The 19569-nt window shown below is 37.0% G+C and overlaps 2 protein-coding genes across 2 annotated transcripts; one reads left to right on the top strand and one right to left on the bottom strand.

Annotated features, from left to right (window-relative positions):
* Nucleotides 1-2024: 2024 nt before the first annotated feature.
* On the top strand, nt 2025-8120 carry wdr31 (WD repeat domain 31). The gene is made up of 10 exons (XM_032578480.1): nt 2025-2436; nt 2999-3070; nt 4713-4845; nt 4993-5067; nt 5158-5302; nt 5863-5963; nt 6105-6172; nt 6417-6558; nt 6742-6904; nt 7000-8120. Exons 2-10 carry the CDS (start codon nt 3024-3026, stop codon nt 7200-7202), a joined length of 1077 nt encoding a protein of 358 aa, XP_032434371.1. The 5' UTR covers nt 2025-2436; nt 2999-3023; the 3' UTR covers nt 7203-8120.
* Nucleotides 8121-10236: 2116 nt separating this feature from the next.
* Nucleotides 10237-18202, bottom strand: bri3bp (bri3 binding protein). The gene is made up of 3 exons (XM_032578479.1): nt 17885-18202; nt 15717-15819; nt 10237-15618 (listed from the first exon to the last, which is right to left on the bottom strand). The coding sequence occupies exons 1-3, from the start codon at nt 18065-18067 to the stop codon at nt 15197-15199; spliced, it is 708 nt and encodes a 235-aa protein (XP_032434370.1). The 5' UTR covers nt 18068-18202; the 3' UTR covers nt 10237-15196.
* Nucleotides 18203-19569: the final 1367 nt, after the last annotated feature.

The raw sequence follows: 19569 nt of genomic DNA, 5'->3' as shown, positions 1-19569 counted from the left end.
GATTAATTTTTTTTTATTTAGCTTATTCAGCCCAAAATGTAAAACTTGCATACTCAGGTATTTTTAAAAAATGAAGTTATAGCAATCTTTTTTTTTTGGAACAATATGGAGCTACGCGCTAAGGAACATTAAATCGACCAACATCAGTTCATACCCGGTTTATGTATGTTGGGGCCAGGGGCAGATGGAAACATGAAGTGTAAAATTTCCTAGATGGTGGTGCTGACTTTGGACTTAATGAACACACTGGACCAACACCAGAAGATGAAATTTGAATCGTTCCCTCTTTTCTCCATATTCCAAGACTTTGATTTCCAAATAAAATAGAACATGTTTTTGAATCAGAAAAGATTCGAAAACCTTATGAATGCCTTATGAAAGACTTCCTAATTTAAATGGACTTTGATTAACCTCTCAAGGCTGATGTTATCTCTGTTGGTTTCAATTTTTTTCTATTAAACTTTGTCCTTCCAATAAACCTTTACTGGTTATATATAATAACATTTTAATTTTTGTAAACATAAAATGTGGCTTTTTGTAAGATGTCTCTCAGAACTATCAAATTAATCAAATATGGTAATTTTAAGGTATTTTACAATGTAAATAGAACCTGGACCTATTTACTTTGTAAATGCCTTACAATGAAGGCACATATTCTATATACAAACAAGTTGAGGTTTAATCAAACGGTTTATGTTCTTATGTTCAAAACTATTAAAGTTAAGATGGCTTAAGGAGTAGACCGATACTGAACTTAATGTCTATTCAAATGGAGGAATATCAGTATGAGGAAAAAAAGTAAAGATAGCCTGCATAAAGCCTTGCTGAACATCAAGAGACTAAATGCTTGAAGAAGAAAACTACATTTTGCTTACTGGTTAGAACAGATTTTTTTTTATTTTTAGGGATTACTTGGTAATGGCCTGGTAGAGGTTAACCATTAACTATCTCTACAGTGGAAACAATAATAGTTGCACCAGTATTCAACCAAGTAGCTCTGCAGTAAGCTGTGAAGGCCATTATGTTCTATTTCTGTTGAGATGGTGCAGTGTTCATTCAGCTCCACAGCCAGTGGAGCAGTCACTGATTTGTAGTCTATCACCGTGGGTCTGTTTAAGATAATAAGTAGGTCCTCACAATACAAATTTATGATTTACACTATGCTAAATGTTTTGTAGTCTACCACTAATGGCACTTGGGCCACCTTGTCAGAGGCATCTGACAAATTATGTAAACCAAATTTTTATTTCTATGGACAGTAAAGTTTTTAACTTATTTCATCTTATTTTTAGTTGTACTAAAGAACTGGTATCAACCTGCAAGAAAAATACAAAGCTAATTAAATGTGATGTAGAGCTTATAAGCCATCAGCAAACACTAAAAGAGTTCTGGAAACTCAGAACAATCTTTGTCTTAAACAAGATTTGATCCAAAGGAGAACAGTGAATAACTTCAAGTTAACTGAAGAAGACAACAGTAAATCAGGAAGAAGAGGTGCTTGTGATCATTCATTTATCCCAAAAGTCAGGACATGAATGTGGGATAAACATTTAAACCAACTTAACTGTGTCCCAGTTGCAAATTGGAAAAAGAGCAGGACATGCTAATTCCTGTGCTTAGTAACAAAGTACTAAGCACAGCAAGTATAAACAGAAATAGACATTAAATCACAAAATGACCAGTGGCCTAAAACATGAAGATTTCAAATTCTTCTTGCAAATTATACCTGCCACATCTCTCAGGCTAAAGAGGAACAGGTCGTCTGGCTTATTATGAACCCATAGTTAAAATGACACTACACTGGATGAGATGAAGATGAATTACATCTGAGAAGGCACCATTAATGTTATAGTTAAGAAACAGCTTTAGGAGCAACAGAAGCTTGTAGATCATAAATAAATGCTACACTTTTTAAGTTTTATTTGTTAAAAATGAGCCTTCAGAGAACAAAAATAGTTCAGTGAAGTCTGTTTCCTAAAAGTTTTAACATACTATTTTTGGCATAAAAAAATACCTTGTAGTAATTTGTTTCATTGAAATATTTAGTTGGAGACCGCTGATATAAAATAATTAATTTGTTTTTACCCCACACTTTTATTTTGTGAGCAGTTACAACTTCCGCTTGTTCCACGTGTCACGTGACTCCAGCTTCCCCTGGATACGGGAACGCGTCGAGCTGCGGTCTCCACGGAGGAAAGGATGGATGTGTAGTAGTTCAAGGGATGTTTCAGGGCGGTGTTTTCTGCAGTTAGAACGTCAAACTATCATGGCCATTTGTCGGGGAAGCGTCGCTGTCGTCCCAACAACAACTTTATCAACTTTTAATACCTCAAATCTTACGTTTTAGCCGCGCCGCTCTGCTGCTCTTTCTTAGCATGGACGATAAGGATTAGTTAGCCTCAGCATCACCCCAGTGACCACGCCTCCTGGTGACAGGTGAGTAGAGCGAGTCTTCAGAAGTGGGTTCGAAAACAAGAAGTTATAACATTACTATTATTTCAAATAACTTCAGTTAAATTCCCGCTGGAGATGTTGCATAATGACCGCCAGCACAGTTCATAGCGAGGTGTTTTCGACTGACTAATTCCTTGCGGCGGTAATGATGTGGCGCTAATAGGATTGGAGCTCTCTCCTTCCTGCCGCTTGTTTGAGAAATTCGTGGGGATAATGGGGGTGGAGCTTAGCCGTGCGTGCGTGGGAAAGTGATGTGTGTGGGGTTAATCTCTCACAGGTTGTGCAGTGGCAGTGATATAATGACCATGCATTCATGTGTGCATGTTTTGCAAGTGTTTGATGTATCTGCGTGGTATAATCACACCTCTTAATTGGGCTTCATTTTGCTACATTGATGTAGGAAAGCCTGAAAAACAAACAAGAAAAAACTGACATCACAATTTACATATTGAAGTCAAGCAATAGTTATCCTTCAATTAGTGGAATGATTTGTTTTTCTTTTTTCTTTTTAACCTCAGTTGGATTTTTTGTCTCTGCAATTAAGTGTGGCTGCAGGTTTCTGAGCAAACATGGGGAAGCTGCAGAGCAAGTTTCGCAAGAGGTCTGAGCTGTACAGGTGGGTTTTGTTGGACTGTTTACAGTCTGCTCCTTCTTGCTTTATGTAGTTCTTAAAACTATTATTACAAGAAAGTTTCCTTGCTCCTTAGTAGGCCTGGGTGGCTTACCAGTTTCAAGGTATGCCCAAGTTTTTTGTTTGAAGACCACATATTTTTCCATCCTCCTGTTCCCACAGTGTAGTATCCATATAATGACATTACAGAGAAAGTGTCAGAGGAAATATTACTGGTGGTGAAAAACAAGGACAGTCATAGTGTTGTAACTAAATGGGGGCAACTTATCAGTTTTGTTAAATTAACCCTGTTATGACACAGGCTGACATACCTGCTAAGCTAGCTGAGCAGATAGACAGACTAATTAGTTAATAGTCTTTACATTTGGACAAAAATGAATATAATGTGTAATAAGCAGTTTACAAGGTGTTTATTCAGAGCTTTTGTTTATCAAAATAAAAATATTTTTAAAATGTTATGTAACATTATCACAACTATAGTAATATGTATGTTTTTAGAAGCAGTGAGAACAATTGCTGCTTTATTCTTTAAAAAAAAGAGAAGGTCATGTTATGCATTTTTGTTGTATATGTTGGTGTAAATACTGTTTTACTGGGAACTGTGGTGTGTTTTCTCAGCGTAATTGTAGCAGACAATAAACACAAATATGGTCTATGCAAAAATGGAAACACTTATTCTATCTAAAAACAGTAGTAGTAGTTGACCTAATCAGTTTCCAATCTTTTAGCTGAAGGAGTGCAGTTCTATAGGGACGCAAGGCTCTGTTTTTCTCTTTCTACAGAAAACTCTAAAGGATCACTTTTTTTGATCTTCGAGATCCTGGAGCTGCTAATCTCTAGGTTTTGCCTCAATAGAACCCGAGGTTTTCCGCATCTTAATCCACTTAATCATTTAGGCAAAACAAAAGCTCCTAAGCTCAGAGGATAAACTTGCATTATTTACAAACACAACAACTAACTGAGCAGAGACAAATCAAATGGGATCTTTAGGGACGTAGTCCTAGCAGTCTTGTAAAGGAGCAGAATTAATTTTCAAATGTTTAGATCATCTGCAAGAACTATATCAGATAGTGTTTTTGCGTCAGTGTGTGAGTCATCCACCAGAAACCTGGCAGGGATGTCAGACAAATCATGGTTATTTGTATAGCACATTTCAGCAACAAGGCAGTTCAAATTGCTTTACACCATAAAGACATATTATAGTTACCATTTATAAAACAATTGAAAGGCTGAAACAACAACAGATCTTTAATGTATTTTGGGAAGGTGAGCAGCAGCGTTCTGAACCAGCTGGAGTCTTGACTTAAAAACTTGCAGTAGCTTCACCGCTACAGAACCAGACAATAAAAAGTGTCTGGCATTTAAAACAAATGATTTTTTAATATTCATTACATTATTTTCCTAAAATGAAAATTGAAACAACAAAATCATCAGAGATGGACCTAAGAGGTCTGAATAGGTTTATGAAGTTTATGATAACCTTACAGCTGCTGTTTTGAAGTTACCATAATTTTGAAATATTCTAGGTAAACTATAGTAATGGCTAAAATCACATATTTTTCCAGCATTTAATCAGAAAGTCTCTCAAAATAATTATCATACTTATATACATACATATTTTGTGCAGATCACCTCAAGGGGAGAAGGCTGAGAACACCTTTGACAGTCAGGTGTTACAGTATGAACCTGCCCACTACGGATCCATCAACACTGTGACCAGTCTCAGCCCAGACCTGTGTGTTTCTGGTGGCAGTGACCAGGTAGAGCAACAGATGTTTATTGTCTTGGTTTTACAGCATTGATCAAAATTTAAGTGGCAGCACCGAGTGTGGGAGTTATAAATGTTGTGTAATGCTTTGATAATACCTGGAGCTAATAGCGTAAAATGCCTGCCTCCTCTCCTGTAGGCCGTTGTAGTGTATGACTGGAAACAAGGCCAGATGTGTCAGTCCTTCCAGGGTCACAACAGAGAGGTTACCAAGGTAAAGTCAGTGGGAAGAGAACAGCTTTAATGCAATTAATAGCTGTTACATTTTTCACACACTGATTGACAGTCTTCATATTTCCACCAGGTGCTTTGTTATCCCGGCAGTACATGGATCTTTAGTGCCTCGCGGGACAAAACCGTTCTCATGTGGGACCTGAACCAGGGAGACGAATCGATTCAGGAGTTTTGTGGACATGAGCTGGTTGTCAATGGAATCGCTATCAGCCCTGGTACCAACTTTAAGAACACACTCAGTTTCCTCCATCATTAAACAATATTTAACTTTTGTATTTATGTCAACAACAAGTTATCAGGCTGCAATTGTTTTTGGTCAAAACAGCAATTTATTATAGAAATGTATAATCATAGGAACATTATTTCAACTGATGGGGCATATTTTAAATGAAATGGCAAATAATAATTATTCCCACTGCTGTTGTCCTGAGGAAACTGCAACTTAGGTTACACATTTTTGTACTTCTGGTAGCATTTGTTAAGTCGAATTAAATATATTATATAAAAGGTAAATTTTAGATTTTAGCAGTTCAACTCTGTGAGGATGTTTCTCTAACCTGCAAAGATTGGATTGGAAATTACAAACTGATCATATGCATGGAGTAAAATAAGAACAAGTATATACTGTACTAAGTAGTTTTTGTGTTTGTCTGTATTATTTGCAGAAAGAATTTGCATTATGTATTTCCTGCCTAATATGGTTATCTAAACTTAGTTTTGGGGGGATAGTAAAGTGCACTGCATATCCGATGCTGGTATTTTAAATTCCTCGTAGATGGAAGAAAGCTTTGCACTGGCTCTCGGGACAACTGGATGTGCCTGTGGGATATAGAATCTGCAAAATGTGAACACAGACATAACATCTCGAGAAACCTGGTAAGAGCATTAATTCATGCTTTTGTACCTAGTGATGCACCTAATAGAAAATATGATCTACTATTAACTCATTTAGACCATATATTTATATTTTGATTTCTGTAAGGTTTCAGCTTTTCTAACATATTTATTTGTTTCCAGGTGACTCATGTATGTTGGGTGCCAGCTAGCTTTTCTGTAGTCCAGACCTCAGAGGATAAAACTATAAGGTACAGCTAAGCTGTGTTTGTTGGGATGCATCTTTTTAGATCACTGGTTCTAATTTAGTGAAATTCATCTACAGCCCCTGCCAAAAATGCAGAATCCCGTCTCATGGGATAGTTGTGGCACAATTCAGTCAGTTATATTACAAAGTCAAACAACCGTTAAATATTTTAGCCTTGGTCTAAATATTTATTGTACATTAACTAAAAACTGTGTGTTTGCTTGTCTTTTTACATGTTTTGCTTGTAGGGTGTGGGATAGCCGTTCGTGGCAGGTGACCAATACCTTTCCAGCTAAGCAGTATATACAAACTCACTGTGATGTCTCTCCAAACGGCAACTACTTGGTGTCCAGCAGCAACGGCTTTGGAGGCCAGGGTTGTGAAGCCACGGTGAGATCAAGAGAGGCACTTTCTAGATTTTATGGATTAGATATGAGTTCGAAACAATCCATATGGCTTAGGATGATGATTTTATCCCATGTGTGGTGAGATGTTTCAGTTGTTCTCTGTTACTGTGCTATATTCCTGAAACTGTTGATTGCCGCATGCAGTGAAGTGTTTGTGTGTTGTCAGCTCTGGGACTTGCGTCAGCCTGGCTGTAAAGTTGTGGAGTACAGAGGTCACCTGCAGACCACAGCCTGCTGCACATTTCTACCTGTGTTTTCTGGTGGCTCGGCTCAGATAGCAACATCCTCCCACGACTGTTCGGTCAAAATCTGGGATCAGAATACTGCAGGTAGGAGCCTAGATCCTGAGTAAAGAAAAACCCTTCCTGAAGAGTATAGTGTCAGTTTCTGACACCTATAACACTCTACCCTCTGCTGATTTCAGTCTGTTTAGGGACATTGTGCCTGGATGGTGCTGGTCCTCTGGTTTCTTTGGCTCCCACCGATACCAATAGTTTGCTGTGTGCCAGCTTCAACGCCGGTCTCCAACATATCCAGCTGGACCAGGGGTCCCTCCAGGCACAGGGTTCTGGTGCTGGTTCAGGTGGTGCTGGAAGTCTGGATATGAGAGTTGTGGCACGATTCTGACAGCACCAAAGCATATAATGGAACTTATATGGACATCAAGGCGTTCAGTGAGCAGTAACGACATACTTCCTTTTTAAAAACCTTTTTTATGTCATCATTTAATGATTTTACCGGCATTTTTGCTTTACCAACCTGCCATACCAAGAAAATGCCAGAAGAGCAATGGATGGGAAAGGTGAGCAAGTGATGTGTGAAGTTTGTAGCTTAAATCCACAGTGCAGTGCAAAAATGATCATACCCCCTTATGATCAACTGCTTCACAACAGCTAGTAGTTGTAAAGTTTTCACTTTACAACTACAAACCTTAGTATGTTTTATTGGGATTTTATTTAATAAGGTGACGCAACAAAGTGCATAATCAACATAGTTTTACAAATAAAAATGTGATACGTGTGGCAAGCATTTGTATTCAAACCCTAATGATCAATACTCTGCTGAACCAGCTTTTGTTAGCTTTCACAGTCTTCTGAAGGTTTTTTCTACCAGCTTTACTCATCTAGAAATGATTGTTTTTACTTATTTTTTGCAAGATATTCAGTTCAGTCTTAAATTGCACACAGATCATTTTTTTAACATAAATTTCCAAATTATGACAGATTAAATTACATTTAATTAGCTTGACCTCTAATTTTATGCTAAGATTAAATTAAATTACACACAAGTGGACTCTCTTCATTGTTTTGATGCGTTTTGAAAGCAGTTTGTTAAATTGGACTTTATTTTGGGGAATTAGAGTGAAGAAGGTTGAAAATGCACTTGTAAATTTACATTCCTAAACAGATTTAAAAACCATGTAACACTTTCCTTTCTATTTAGAAGTGGTATTACTTGATGTTGGTCCATCACACAATAAAATGCAATGACATTTGTGGTTGTAATGAAACAAAATGTGAAAAAGTAAAGTATATATGAATACTCTTGCAAGGACTTGTGCCTGAGGGGTACTGTTAAGTAAAACTACTTAACAGATACTACTTTAGTCTTTACTGGATTAACTTGACCTCATAATATGGTAACTGGAATTAATTCTTCCTTATTTAGCACTGTGGATCTTGAGGAGCCAAAGATTACCTAAAATATCACACTCATCCGAACTTGAGTTAAATGTGCCCCAACTCCAATTGATGTACAACTTTTAAATGACTTTGCTTAATCCAGTGCTTCTCAATTCCAGTCCTCAGGCCCCCCTGCTCTGCATGTTTTAGCTGTACCCCTATCTCAGAACAGCTGATCCAAATGATTGCATTACCTGTTCTACAGCCATCAAGTACTGCAGAAGCCTGTTAATCACTCATAGATTCAATCCAGGTGTGTGGCAGCAGGGAAGCACCTAAAACATGCAGGGCAGGGGGGCCTGAGGACCGGAAATGAGAAGCACTGGCTTAATCTGAGAAGTTTGAGGTTTGTTGGAGAAACAGTTTCTCTTGGTGTTTTGCCTTCCCAAACAAACAAAAGTTGTACGATTAACAATACAGTACTTGTGGCAAGTGGAGCTTTTTAGAATATATTGACGTTCTAAGGCTATTTTTACTGAATGCTGGATCACAAAAAGTACAGCAGTGCTGAAAACTATCAGAAACTAACACATTAGTATATCATCAGCCATTCCTACTTCTTTGTTGGTACTGTCAGACATTTTGTTTAGTTTATAAACAAGCTGTGATGACACTAAACCATAAGCTGTGTAGCAAAGCACACACGTTAGCTAAGTACTGTATAATGTCCAGAACTGTCACTCTAAATGGGCTTGTAGAATCAGTCGGCCCAGTATCTCTGAACTTGAGGATTTGTGATTTTGCAAGGTCAAGCTTGTTTTACCGTCTGACAGCACCTCTAAAAGTTTTTCTTAAATGAGATGGAGCAAAGTTAGTCATTTCATTTCAGTTTATTTTAGAAAAATATTTTCATTATGTTTGTATTGTTTTTTTGTGTCGAAATGTTAGAACTAAAGAATATCGAAAATGCCAGCTCATATGAACTTATTTTGTTCTTGTATAGAAAAGTTTCCTGTTAATACAGATTCTTATATTTTTCTTTAAGATACACAGTTGATATTTTGTGTTGTTAGCCATAAGATTGGAATTTTCAAGCAGCATTGCAAAATACCAGTAGCTGACTTTTTTGATCAACTGAACATGAAGGGAAAATGTGCAAGTATAAAAATGAAGATGTTGTGCAGTCTTCCAGATGCTTGCTTCATGTATTCATTGTTAGAAATCTAAAGTCTATGAGTCCAGGCATACAGTACATTAATTTAAACTGCTCTCATGTTTGAACTGTACGCCTAATCCTCCTACTGATGCCATCTTAAACAGGTGAAACAAACATGTTGCACCAACATAACCAGGTGGAGAAACTGAGGAAGCAGAAAGAAAACTGCATGGTTTTGTCTAAAGCTGCATCAATCAGAGAAGCTTTCGACTTCTAATTATTTCTCAGGGATTTAGGGAACACATGTTAGAACCAAACCATATCAGAATTGACTGATTTTTATGTTAGTTTGCTCACTTGCCAGTTTAAGCATCACATTGATTTTGTTTGTACGAATTCTTAAATCACTCACTAATTTTGTGTTTGATGCCACCTGGCAAAAAAAAAAAATCAACTTATAAAGATATTTATTTGTAAAATGTATTTCATGTCACAACGTTGTTTTTTTTTTTGCTATTGTAATTTTACTTTTATTACAACAATTTTTCAATAAATGTTCTGTAGACACCTGCTAGAAACTTTCAATTATCTAATTATTTTGATTTTTGGTTTCACTTTTCTTTGAGCACCTGACTTCATGTAATACGTCAGTCACAATAACCACATTTTCTTCAATTTATGGAACAGTTTCAACACAAATATAAATTTTGTGGCACTAACACATTTATTAGCTCCACCTAGTGTCAAAAAAAAAGAAATATCTTAAAACCACCTTTGATATTATAACTATGTAGTAGCATCTTAATAAATAGAATTTCTTAAACAGCTAAATTGACTTAAGTAATTCAAGTAGGAGTGAAACATAAACAAGTTCAATACACAGTTACATTTTCAAGTGTTTTCTTTTAATTTGGTTAAACCCAATGAAGACCCAACATTCATTTTCTCAGAAGAGTTGAATGTATCCCATGAAACAAGATTTTTGATACAGAAATGTCAGAGTACGGAAAACATATCCTGGTACAGTAGTCGTTTTCAATTAATTAAGACATGCTTTATGAACATGTCTTCATTAGCTGTATGCAGAAAATCACTATAATGAAGGTTAGAATGCTGTCTGTGTAGAATTGATCTGTATAATTTTTTTTTGCTTTGTGAATCTAGGTCCTGAAATACAGAAATTTCAGTAATATTCTTCAGAATATCACAATCAACTCAGTACTTGGTCAGGCCTCTGCATAAGTGACTGCATCAATGCAGCATGGCATGAAGACAATCAGCCCTGTGGTTCTGCTGAGGTGTACTGGAAGCCCAGGTTTCTATATAAAATTGAACATTTATTGTAATTTTTCTCCTTAGCCTACATAAAATGCTTTTTATGTAGTCTCTGGTTCAGAAAAGGTTTTATGCCAAAAATCAAACAGTTGCATCCCATGTCTGAGATACACCTGTGTGAGGTGGATTCAAAGCTCTGACTCCAGCTGTGGGCCTGAGCTCGTGACTTTTTCCCAAACTCTAGGACGTGTTTTGGTTTTTAATTCTTTCAAAGCTGTGACTAGCTTTTGCAACTTTTTGTATCCACACTTTTTCCTTCCACTCAACTTTTCATCAGTATGCATGGATACAGGTATCTATGAACAGCCAGAGATTTTAGCAATATTGTTTGCAGCTTACTCTCTTACAGAGAGGGACCTGCAGCATATTTATCTCAATTAAAAGAAAATGCAAAATGGAAGGCAGACTTAAAAGAAGACACTGCAGGATGACAGTACAGGCCAAGTTTCTGACTGCTTAGAGAAGGTATTGACAGAATATACATCACAGAAAATAGGAATATCTCATTCTCTTGAAAATAGTAATAAATCAAAACATTAGTTTTTAGTTATACATGTGTTTATTCAAGTCTGAACCTCATCTTTGCTCAAAAAGCAATTTTTCCACAAAGTTTTTCATAAATACACACCCAAACACAAAGAAGAAATCAGGAGTCAAGTACAGAAGACTTAAAATGATAAAGAAAAAAAAAAAACAAAAAAACATAAAAAACGTAAATAATAAAAAGCCTAAGATCAAATTTCCTTACAGTAATAAAAATTGGCACAAGATATAAAGACCATTTGAAATAATAAACACAGTTGGGTTACAGTAAGTTAATGGACTTAGAAGCCATCCATTATACACCCTAAACAAGAGAATAAACATCTGGGTGAAGTAATGAATCTAATGCTGACAGATGCTAACACTGGAATCTGTTTGGCTTCCACCAGCATCTACAGTAAGTGGCTCATGATAACATTTATAATTAGTGGCATGATGTTCCACACAATACCTTACAAGCTCTCAAGTGTTTTAAAGATGTGAAAGAGCTTCAAATCCTCACCCTGCTGTAGTAGTATTATACATGTTTAGGTGTGAATTTAAACAGATTATTGCAATACTCCACAGTATATTTGGGTAACACCAGCCAACAATAGTTATCAGTCAAGTACCTTGATAAAGCACACATTTAGCTCCGTTTCTTCAGAAATATAAATACAGATTAATCTGTAGGTTATCAATACATCATAAGCCCATCTCTCCAGTCAGTTGCCTAAAGAGAAAAGAAGTGTCTGATTCTCACATAGTTCAATATGTACCTTCATTTCAGGGACTCTACAGTGATTATCAAAAGAGAAAACAGTGATTGTATCCAGTCTTTTAAAAAAACAAAACAAGAGTGATCATTTGGTCAATAAATCCCAGTCTCCAGTGTAAATAAGTATTGCAGAAACACAAGCCGCATTATAAAGTAACATAACCCAAAGACATAATCGATTTCTGGCTGATCTCATGACACTCGTTAAAATCTTGATGCAGGAAGCAAAACTGAAATCTGCAGAGACAAAGGCAGCATGCAACAAAATCTCACATGACAATGAACGGTTCAATCACTTAGGTGTTTTTTTTTTATTTTTTATGTAGCAAGCAGGCTGGGAATGTTTTGGCAAAACAAGAAAAATCTAAAATTTTGATGTAAATGATTGCTTGCCAGCAGTGGACACCACTTTTAAGCCAAAAAACCAACCAACCAAAGAAATATTAATGAAAAAAAATATAATAAATAATTACAAAACTATTAGAATATGTTAGGGATGTAGGTACGGAGGCAAAACACTGCATGCCCTCCTTTTCTGCATGTCTTGCTTTTAAACTACTACTGAATGAATGCCAGTGGTGCTACAAAATGTTAAAACTTTTAATTAGGGAATACAAAAGGACTCTGGCTTGCAATATTTCTAGGTTGCTATATTACGAGTTTCCTGACTTCATGCATGGCAATAATAAATCCAGCCTGTCGGATGGAGTTTCTCTGCCTGAGATGCTAAAGTTAACAGAGGGACCTGGAATCATCTTAATGACAGAGAAAAATGCAGTGAGGAAAATGTGGCTCTATACCACATCACGTTGTCATCTTATGGTTTGTAAAAATTGTGCAGCACTACCAAACCTGCTCAGATCAACCCTGGACTTTCAAAATCAAGGATACAGAGCAAAGTGATATTTTTAATATTAGCTCATCATCTATGGATCCAGTAGACTTGCACTAAATTGCAAGCTGACGGACTGGCAACAGGAATGGTCACTTGTACGGTTTCTTCTGCAGATTTCTGTAAGGTATAATGCCTACAAAAATATTCACCCCTGTTGAACTTATTCACACTTTGTCCCATTTCAACTACAAACATGATGGTGATCCATCATGCTGTAAGGATGCGTTTCTTCATAATGGATAGAGGAGCTGGAGGAAAATGTTTACCTTTCAGCACGATAACAACATTAAACATACAGGCGAAGCCGCAACAAAATAGTTCAGATCAAAGCAGATTCATGTCTGAGAATAACCCAATCAGAGCCCAAATCTAAAACTCTGTGGCAAAACTTGAAAGCTCTCCTATCCAATCTGGCTGAACTTAAGCTAGTTTTGAATTTTTTTCTTTCCAATTCCACTTCACAATTACGCACAACTTTGTTTCACAAAACTGCAAAACAACATTAAATTTGTGGTTGTAACAAGTATATGTAGAGAAGTTCAAGGGGTATCATTACTTTTGTAAGGCACTTCAAACTTAAGACTTTAAAGTCCATGATGATTTAGAACTAAAACTAAATGTAGAAAAAACATTAAAAACATTATAAGGTTGAATAGAACAGTTTGTGTTTTGTAAGTCCATTGCTTGAGCATCTAGGTCAGCTTCATCACCTTCATTACTGTAACTACTGGCTGATTTAAGCAAACTAACAAAATCCCTGCTTTCAAACCGAGCTTCATTAAAATGGCATGCTCCCATGTCAGGAAAGAAGTTGCTAGTGATTAAAGTAACAAGAACATTTTGATTTTAATTTCCTAAATAAAGCTAAATTTATTTTCTTTCAGCCAGGGATGTTTGCTGCCTTTCATTATGGGTCTTATGCCATCAATGTTTGAATGACTCCTCCAAAGCTATAAAACATAGATGGAAGGAAATATCACAAACTTGTTTTCAACCAAGTTCAGCAATTTCCACTTTGGAGTAATTTCAAAACTTTAATTGGGAATTTGGGGAATGAATGGGGAACGACTGGATTTCCAGAAACCCCCTGTACATGTGATGGAGGAACTGCATAGATGCACTCAAATGTATTCAAAACTATGCTAAAATAACCCCTATTTGAAATCCCTGGCAAGTGCAAATGATAAACATTTTTAAATATTACTGTTAATAGTTACTTCCCAAAAACTCCTAATGATTCCCATTGAAAGTTTCCAACTATCCAGAATTGTGCAACGCCATTTATCCTTCAGTTTTTTTAATGATATACAATATAAACTGTGTTCTGACAAAGGTGATTTTTCTAAGACCAATTAGCCAGTTTCCTGTGACTCAAAGTATTAGAGCATGGATATGATAAAAACGTGACCTGATTTGAGTCACCACAACAATTACAACACAAATAGTAGGATTTTTGTGGACGTATGCATAAATTAAACCTCACACAGATTTCAAGCGACAAAAACGTGACTTATAATAAAACTATTATGTGTTGAGTGAGTCCCTGAGATATTGCTGGCTCTCTGTATGGTTTCCACATCAGAATGTGACTTTAGATGCAGTGTTTTTCCAATTCCCATGCCTGACCACAAACACACACTGGAGCAGGTCACTGCGGCATTGACTCATGTACCCAAACACACACAAAAAAAGGTCTGGACATCACATTCACCACAAGATGGTCATTAATCAGAAGAAATTTCAATATGTTTGGATGAAATAAATAAATCTCAATGTGGACAGCTATACAACATCTTTACATATCAGACATAACAATGTCTCAATTCGAGTCAGGCATTCATGCTCACATTATTTTTTTTTACAGTAGTTTCAAACAGATTTCAAGGGGTTTCAAAAGGGCAAAAATCTAAATATAAAATGTTTATTTTCTTAGCATGAGCACTCTATGTACTTCAACAAAAGAAAAATAAATCTATCATTTGACAGCTTGTTATAAGTTGCTAAGATGTGTAAAAGAGAAAGAGAGCTCACAGCTAAAGTTCTTCACAGATGTACAAAAAATTTCCCAATTTTTTTCTGTTTACCATAATCAAGCAAAAATGTTTGGTTTGGTCGACGTGTCTAAATCTTAGAGAAATTTTACAATTATGGTCCAATAATCAACTCATGCCTTTAAAACCCTGTGTTCAAATCTTTGTTTATCCCACCCGACAGTTGAGTTGTAAATACCTGGTAGTTGTTCTCCTGCAGATGTTATCAGGAAAGTGAGTTAAATACTTGTGGTCAACCCTGACCCTTCTCCTTGCTGCGGGTCTACTGCTCCCCGCTGTGCTCGAGGCTGTCTATGACGCGGCTCAGCCTGATGTTGAGCAGCCTGATCTGAGTGTCCAGGTGGTCGATTTTCTCCTCCAGCGTGCCCGCCCCGCCTCCTCGACGCCAGTACGCGCCAACGGGTCCTGTCATGAAGTAGACAGCCATGATGAAGCACAGAGGCAGCACGGCTCGCTCTGGGTCGCCCTCGAACTTCTGCAGGATGTAGAGGCAGGACAGGGCAAAAAGTATGACCCTCGCCAGCCAGAAGAAGCGTCCAAAAACTGCATGGAGCAGATAAAACACTCCTCCCAGGAACATGGATAGGAACCAGTAGGCCAACAGTACGGCAGCGATCAGGAGCAAGGCGCGTGCTGGGGAGTTGCTTAGAGACGTGAGGCTGAAGTAGTGGCTGAGGTTTGACGCTTCACAAACCAGAGAGGGAGAGACACAGGAAGTATGTCATTATTAACATGTTTTAGTGTCAAATAAAGAAAAAATGTGCTGCAAGTTCATGACCTACAATCAATTCCCATCACATCAAGCAGATCTGACCAGATCTTCCAGATGGTATCCATAAAAGAGTCCACTCCATGGACAAATCGCTCTGTTGCTTTGGAAAAAAACTGAGCAGAAAGACAGTGAAGGTTAGGGCAGGTTCATTCTACAAAAACTGATATCAGAGGGCAGATGTATCGGCCATGTAAGTGATCTTACGACAGCATGTAACTTATGGTGATCTAGTCATTTAAACTCATCACGAAATGTTTCCTTGAAATGGCTTCAAAGACAGCCAGTCTCTCTTTGAAAAGCCTTAATTGAGTGAACAATTTAAAGTTAGGCTTTTATAAAAATAAAGCCAGTATTAATCATGAGATTAACTCACCTTAACTAGGTAACCTCTTCAGACCCAATACACCCATATCTTAGACCCAGTGTTTTAAAGGAGACCTACTATACAAAATTCACTTTTTGCACGTCGTTATTCTTCCATTTGGGTCTCAACTGCTTCTAAAAACAGCCCAACTGCTTAAGAAAACACAAGCAAGTGTTTTGGCAATGCGTTCATATTTTTCAGTATCGTGAAAATGAATACTTGACAAATTCTAGCCTCTGACTGATTGATAGTTACATTGCTATTAAAACCTTCTCTTTTTTTGTTTCTTCATTTGCCTAGTATCAAGGAAGCGCCAGAAAACCTGACACTGAGCTTTTATTGTGATGAACTGTAAAATTGACATATGCAAAAAGAAAGGTATTGGCCTGCAGGCTGCCACACAGGAACACAAGGCTTTTGAAAGTGACAATGTGAAAATTACTAAAATTCTATGTTACAACTATTTCTAAGATGAAAAGCGCTTTAAATGAGAAGAAAAAGCCCATGAAAGTGGGGTAGAGTCAAGAACTCTTGTTGGACGCAGCAAATGCATTCAACCGGTTACATTTCTATGAGTTTTATATATGTATGCCTTGTCTGGAGCATATTCATGCTGTAAAATAGTTTAAATCAAGAAAATGTTCTCAGTTGTACTGACGGGGATGGGTTTAACACTTTCAAGACAATATACCAAACTCTTTACTAGCAATGTTCTTTAAAATGATTCCCCATGTTATATTAAATTAACTTCAACCAAATATATGTCTTTTGCACAATTTTATTTGCAACAGTCTTCTAAAATACAATCTTACTTTACCTCAAAATTAGTTTTCTGACAAAAAAACTAATCTTGTAAAGACATTCACACTGGCTGAACAATCACCACGTGGTATCGTGTAGCAAGTGGGAGAATACTGTAGCTGTCACATGACTTCTATCTTATTCCTGATTGGTTGAATTGATGGTGTTACAACCCGCCTAGAGTACGGAAAAAACTGCACAGATCGCAAATGACGTCACACTTCCCTCATTAATATTCATAAGCGTACTCTGTACTAAATTTAGCATTTTGACGTCATTCGTTATATGTGCCATTTTTCCTTCTGTAGACTGGGTCCATAGCAATTTTTCTATCTTGAATAAAAACAGGTATATCACATGCTATGGAATGTTTTGTTAACATTTTTGTGACACTGCTGTGATACTGTGAAACATTCTCGCAATGCTATCCTATGGTAAGGAATACCACACAGGCGAATGTCCACAAATGTAAAATAATAACGTTTTGATTGCGTTCATTTGTGTTGATGATCATCACGTGACCACCGCAACATAGGAAGCAAACAGGTATTTTGCTTTGGCGGCTAAACGCAGGAAATGTGCAGCCTTTCAAAATGCAGGAAGTGCAGTTGGACCAATGAGAGCACACAGGAAAGCTCGGAATGTCCTTCACACGAGGAGTTATCTATGAAACGATAGAGCACGCTTTCAAAGACCGATACCGTTAAAGGCCTTCGATGTAATGAATGAATTCGCAGTTTACAGATGATCCTGCAACCTTGAAACAAAACTGCAATGACACACATACATCACTTCTATATATATATAACAAAGCATTTAGACTGGGGTTGTCAACAGACGAAAAATTGATTGTATTAATACTAATATTTCAAAATGGCATCCATGATAAATTGACCAGGCCGAGCCCGCTTTTTTTCTTATTTCCTGTTCATCATGTGTGGACTGCAAGCAGCTGGTCAGCTCATAATTTAATGAGGACCAGTCTATGCTCCCCGTCAGCGTCCTCCGCTCACCTTGTACAGGGCTCTGATGTTATCCTCTCCGAACACGCTGCTCAGAGTCTGGTAGATCCCGTTAGCTGCCCGTCTGAAGCTGTTCTGGTTGCTGCTGCCGCTCCTGCCCCTGCCCGCTTCGGCTGTGCACAGAAGAGAGGCGGAAAGCACCAAGAAAATCACAAAAATCCTGCCCTCCTTCATGGCAGCAAGCGCTCGGCGGTGTTAAGTACAAGTTGGTATCAAAATGTTTCAATTAAAAGCCGAGGTAAAAACAGCTAGCTGCCGAAAGTGGACACCTCGCCAGGGAGACGCTGGCTGTGATGGCGGTGATAGCGCTGCTACATTCAGGGTGCCTCGGACAAAGGTGTTGTGCTCCAAATCCAGAAGGGAAAAGTACAGTTAAGAGCGCAAATGTAATGCTACTTCTGTTTGTCAAAAACAAATGTTCTTTTATATAAATTTACAAGTTTTACAACATGCATATAACACATGTAAACATGTATAATAAGTAATGTTATACACTTGTGTAATGTCATCATAGACATTTTGTAAAAACAGTTTTGTGATGTACTCTTAAAATTATAAACATGCTTTAATTAGATATTTTTGAAAAATATGCTATTTTCTAAAAGCAAATATGTGCACATAGAAAAAAGTTATTCCTGGAGATATTATATTTCCTATATTATTTATGCAACAACTCTCTTCCTCAAAGTGAGGTAGATTGAGATTAACTACAGTTTGCTGCTGCTCTCTGCTGGTCAATGAGGGATACTTCTAGTAGTGCTATTCAATAGTACATGTCGAAATTATAGATACAGTATGTCCTCCATTATGAAACTACAAACTGTTTATTGATAGGTATACAGCCATTTAGTATTTTTCTGCAGAAGCATTTTAAATGAGGTAAAATATTTACAAGATAAAGGTGAAAAAGTCCTTTTGCCAGGCAAAAGTATTCATATTCTCCTGGACTTCAGGAGCAGCAACTGCTAGTTTCCCCCCCCAACGTGTCACATGACAACAAATCGCGATGTATTTTTGTAAAATTTTATGTGACAAAATCTGGATCTGCGATGTCTGACTCAAATGTTTCAGGTGGCTCAAACTAAAAAGATAAAACTAGAGAAAGAGAAATGAAAAAAACAAACAATAAAAAAAACCCAAACCGAAATCTGAGATTTTTAATTAAAAGTATCACCTCTAATTTTTCCATAGATCTGGAGAGGACTCCAAGGAAATGTACTTTTTCTTTTCAAGAAAGGGGTTTCTTTCAATTAATCCAAAATGTTTTATTTGTACTAAAATAGAGCTAACGTCATTTACAATTCTATGGTTTTTGAGCCTAGTGACAAATAGGTTTCACATTGACAAGTTTTATTTATCAGCAGCAATAAATAAAATGGCTTCCTCACTATTTTTGCCAACACAAAATAATCATAATTGTGAAGTGGAAGTACTTGATCAATTCTGAAAAGTTCAACATACAGTTGTTTCAGCCCCTGAGTCAATACTATGTTCATCCACCTTGGGTTGCAATTATGGTCGCTTATCTTTGGAGGTATAGTTGCTATTTAGCATCAACTAAGACCAACTTCCCTCCTCCTGCTAAGAAGAAGTATTCAAATAGCATGATTCTGCCACCATTATATTTTACTTTGGGGATGCCGCATTCATGATGATGTGCAGTGTTAGGTTTCCAC

This window comes from Xiphophorus hellerii, chromosome 12 (assembly GCF_003331165.1).
Source record: "Xiphophorus hellerii strain 12219 chromosome 12, Xiphophorus_hellerii-4.1, whole genome shotgun sequence".
Classification (NCBI taxonomy): domain Eukaryota; kingdom Metazoa; phylum Chordata; class Actinopteri; order Cyprinodontiformes; family Poeciliidae; genus Xiphophorus; species Xiphophorus hellerii.
This window is presented reverse-complemented; position numbering and strand designations above follow the sequence as displayed.

What these genes read in the sequence shown, in the direction of transcription:
- bri3bp (XM_032578479.1), bottom strand. Translation starts at nt 18,067, where the DNA reads ATGAAGGAGGGCAGGATTTTTGTGATTTTCTTGGTGCTTTCCGCCTCT. An exon ending in ACATCAGAGCCCTGTACAAG is followed by an intron (nt 15,820 to 17,884) that starts GTGAGCGGAGGA and finishes CTTTCTGCTCAG; the next exon opens with TTTTTTTCCAAAGCAACAGA. An exon ending in TGATGTGATGGGAATTGATT is followed by an intron (nt 15,619 to 15,716) that starts GTAGGTCATGAA and finishes TGGTTTGTGAAG; the next exon opens with CGTCAAACCTCAGCCACTAC.
- wdr31 (XM_032578480.1), top strand. Translation starts at nt 3,024, where the DNA reads ATGGGGAAGCTGCAGAGCAAGTTTCGCAAGAGGTCTGAGCTGTACAG. An exon ending in TCAGAGGATAAAACTATAAG is followed by an intron (nt 6,173 to 6,416) that starts GTACAGCTAAGC and finishes TTTTGCTTGTAG; the next exon opens with GGTGTGGGATAGCCGTTCGT. An exon ending in GCCAGGGTTGTGAAGCCACG is followed by an intron (nt 6,559 to 6,741) that starts GTGAGATCAAGA and finishes GTGTGTTGTCAG; the next exon opens with CTCTGGGACTTGCGTCAGCC.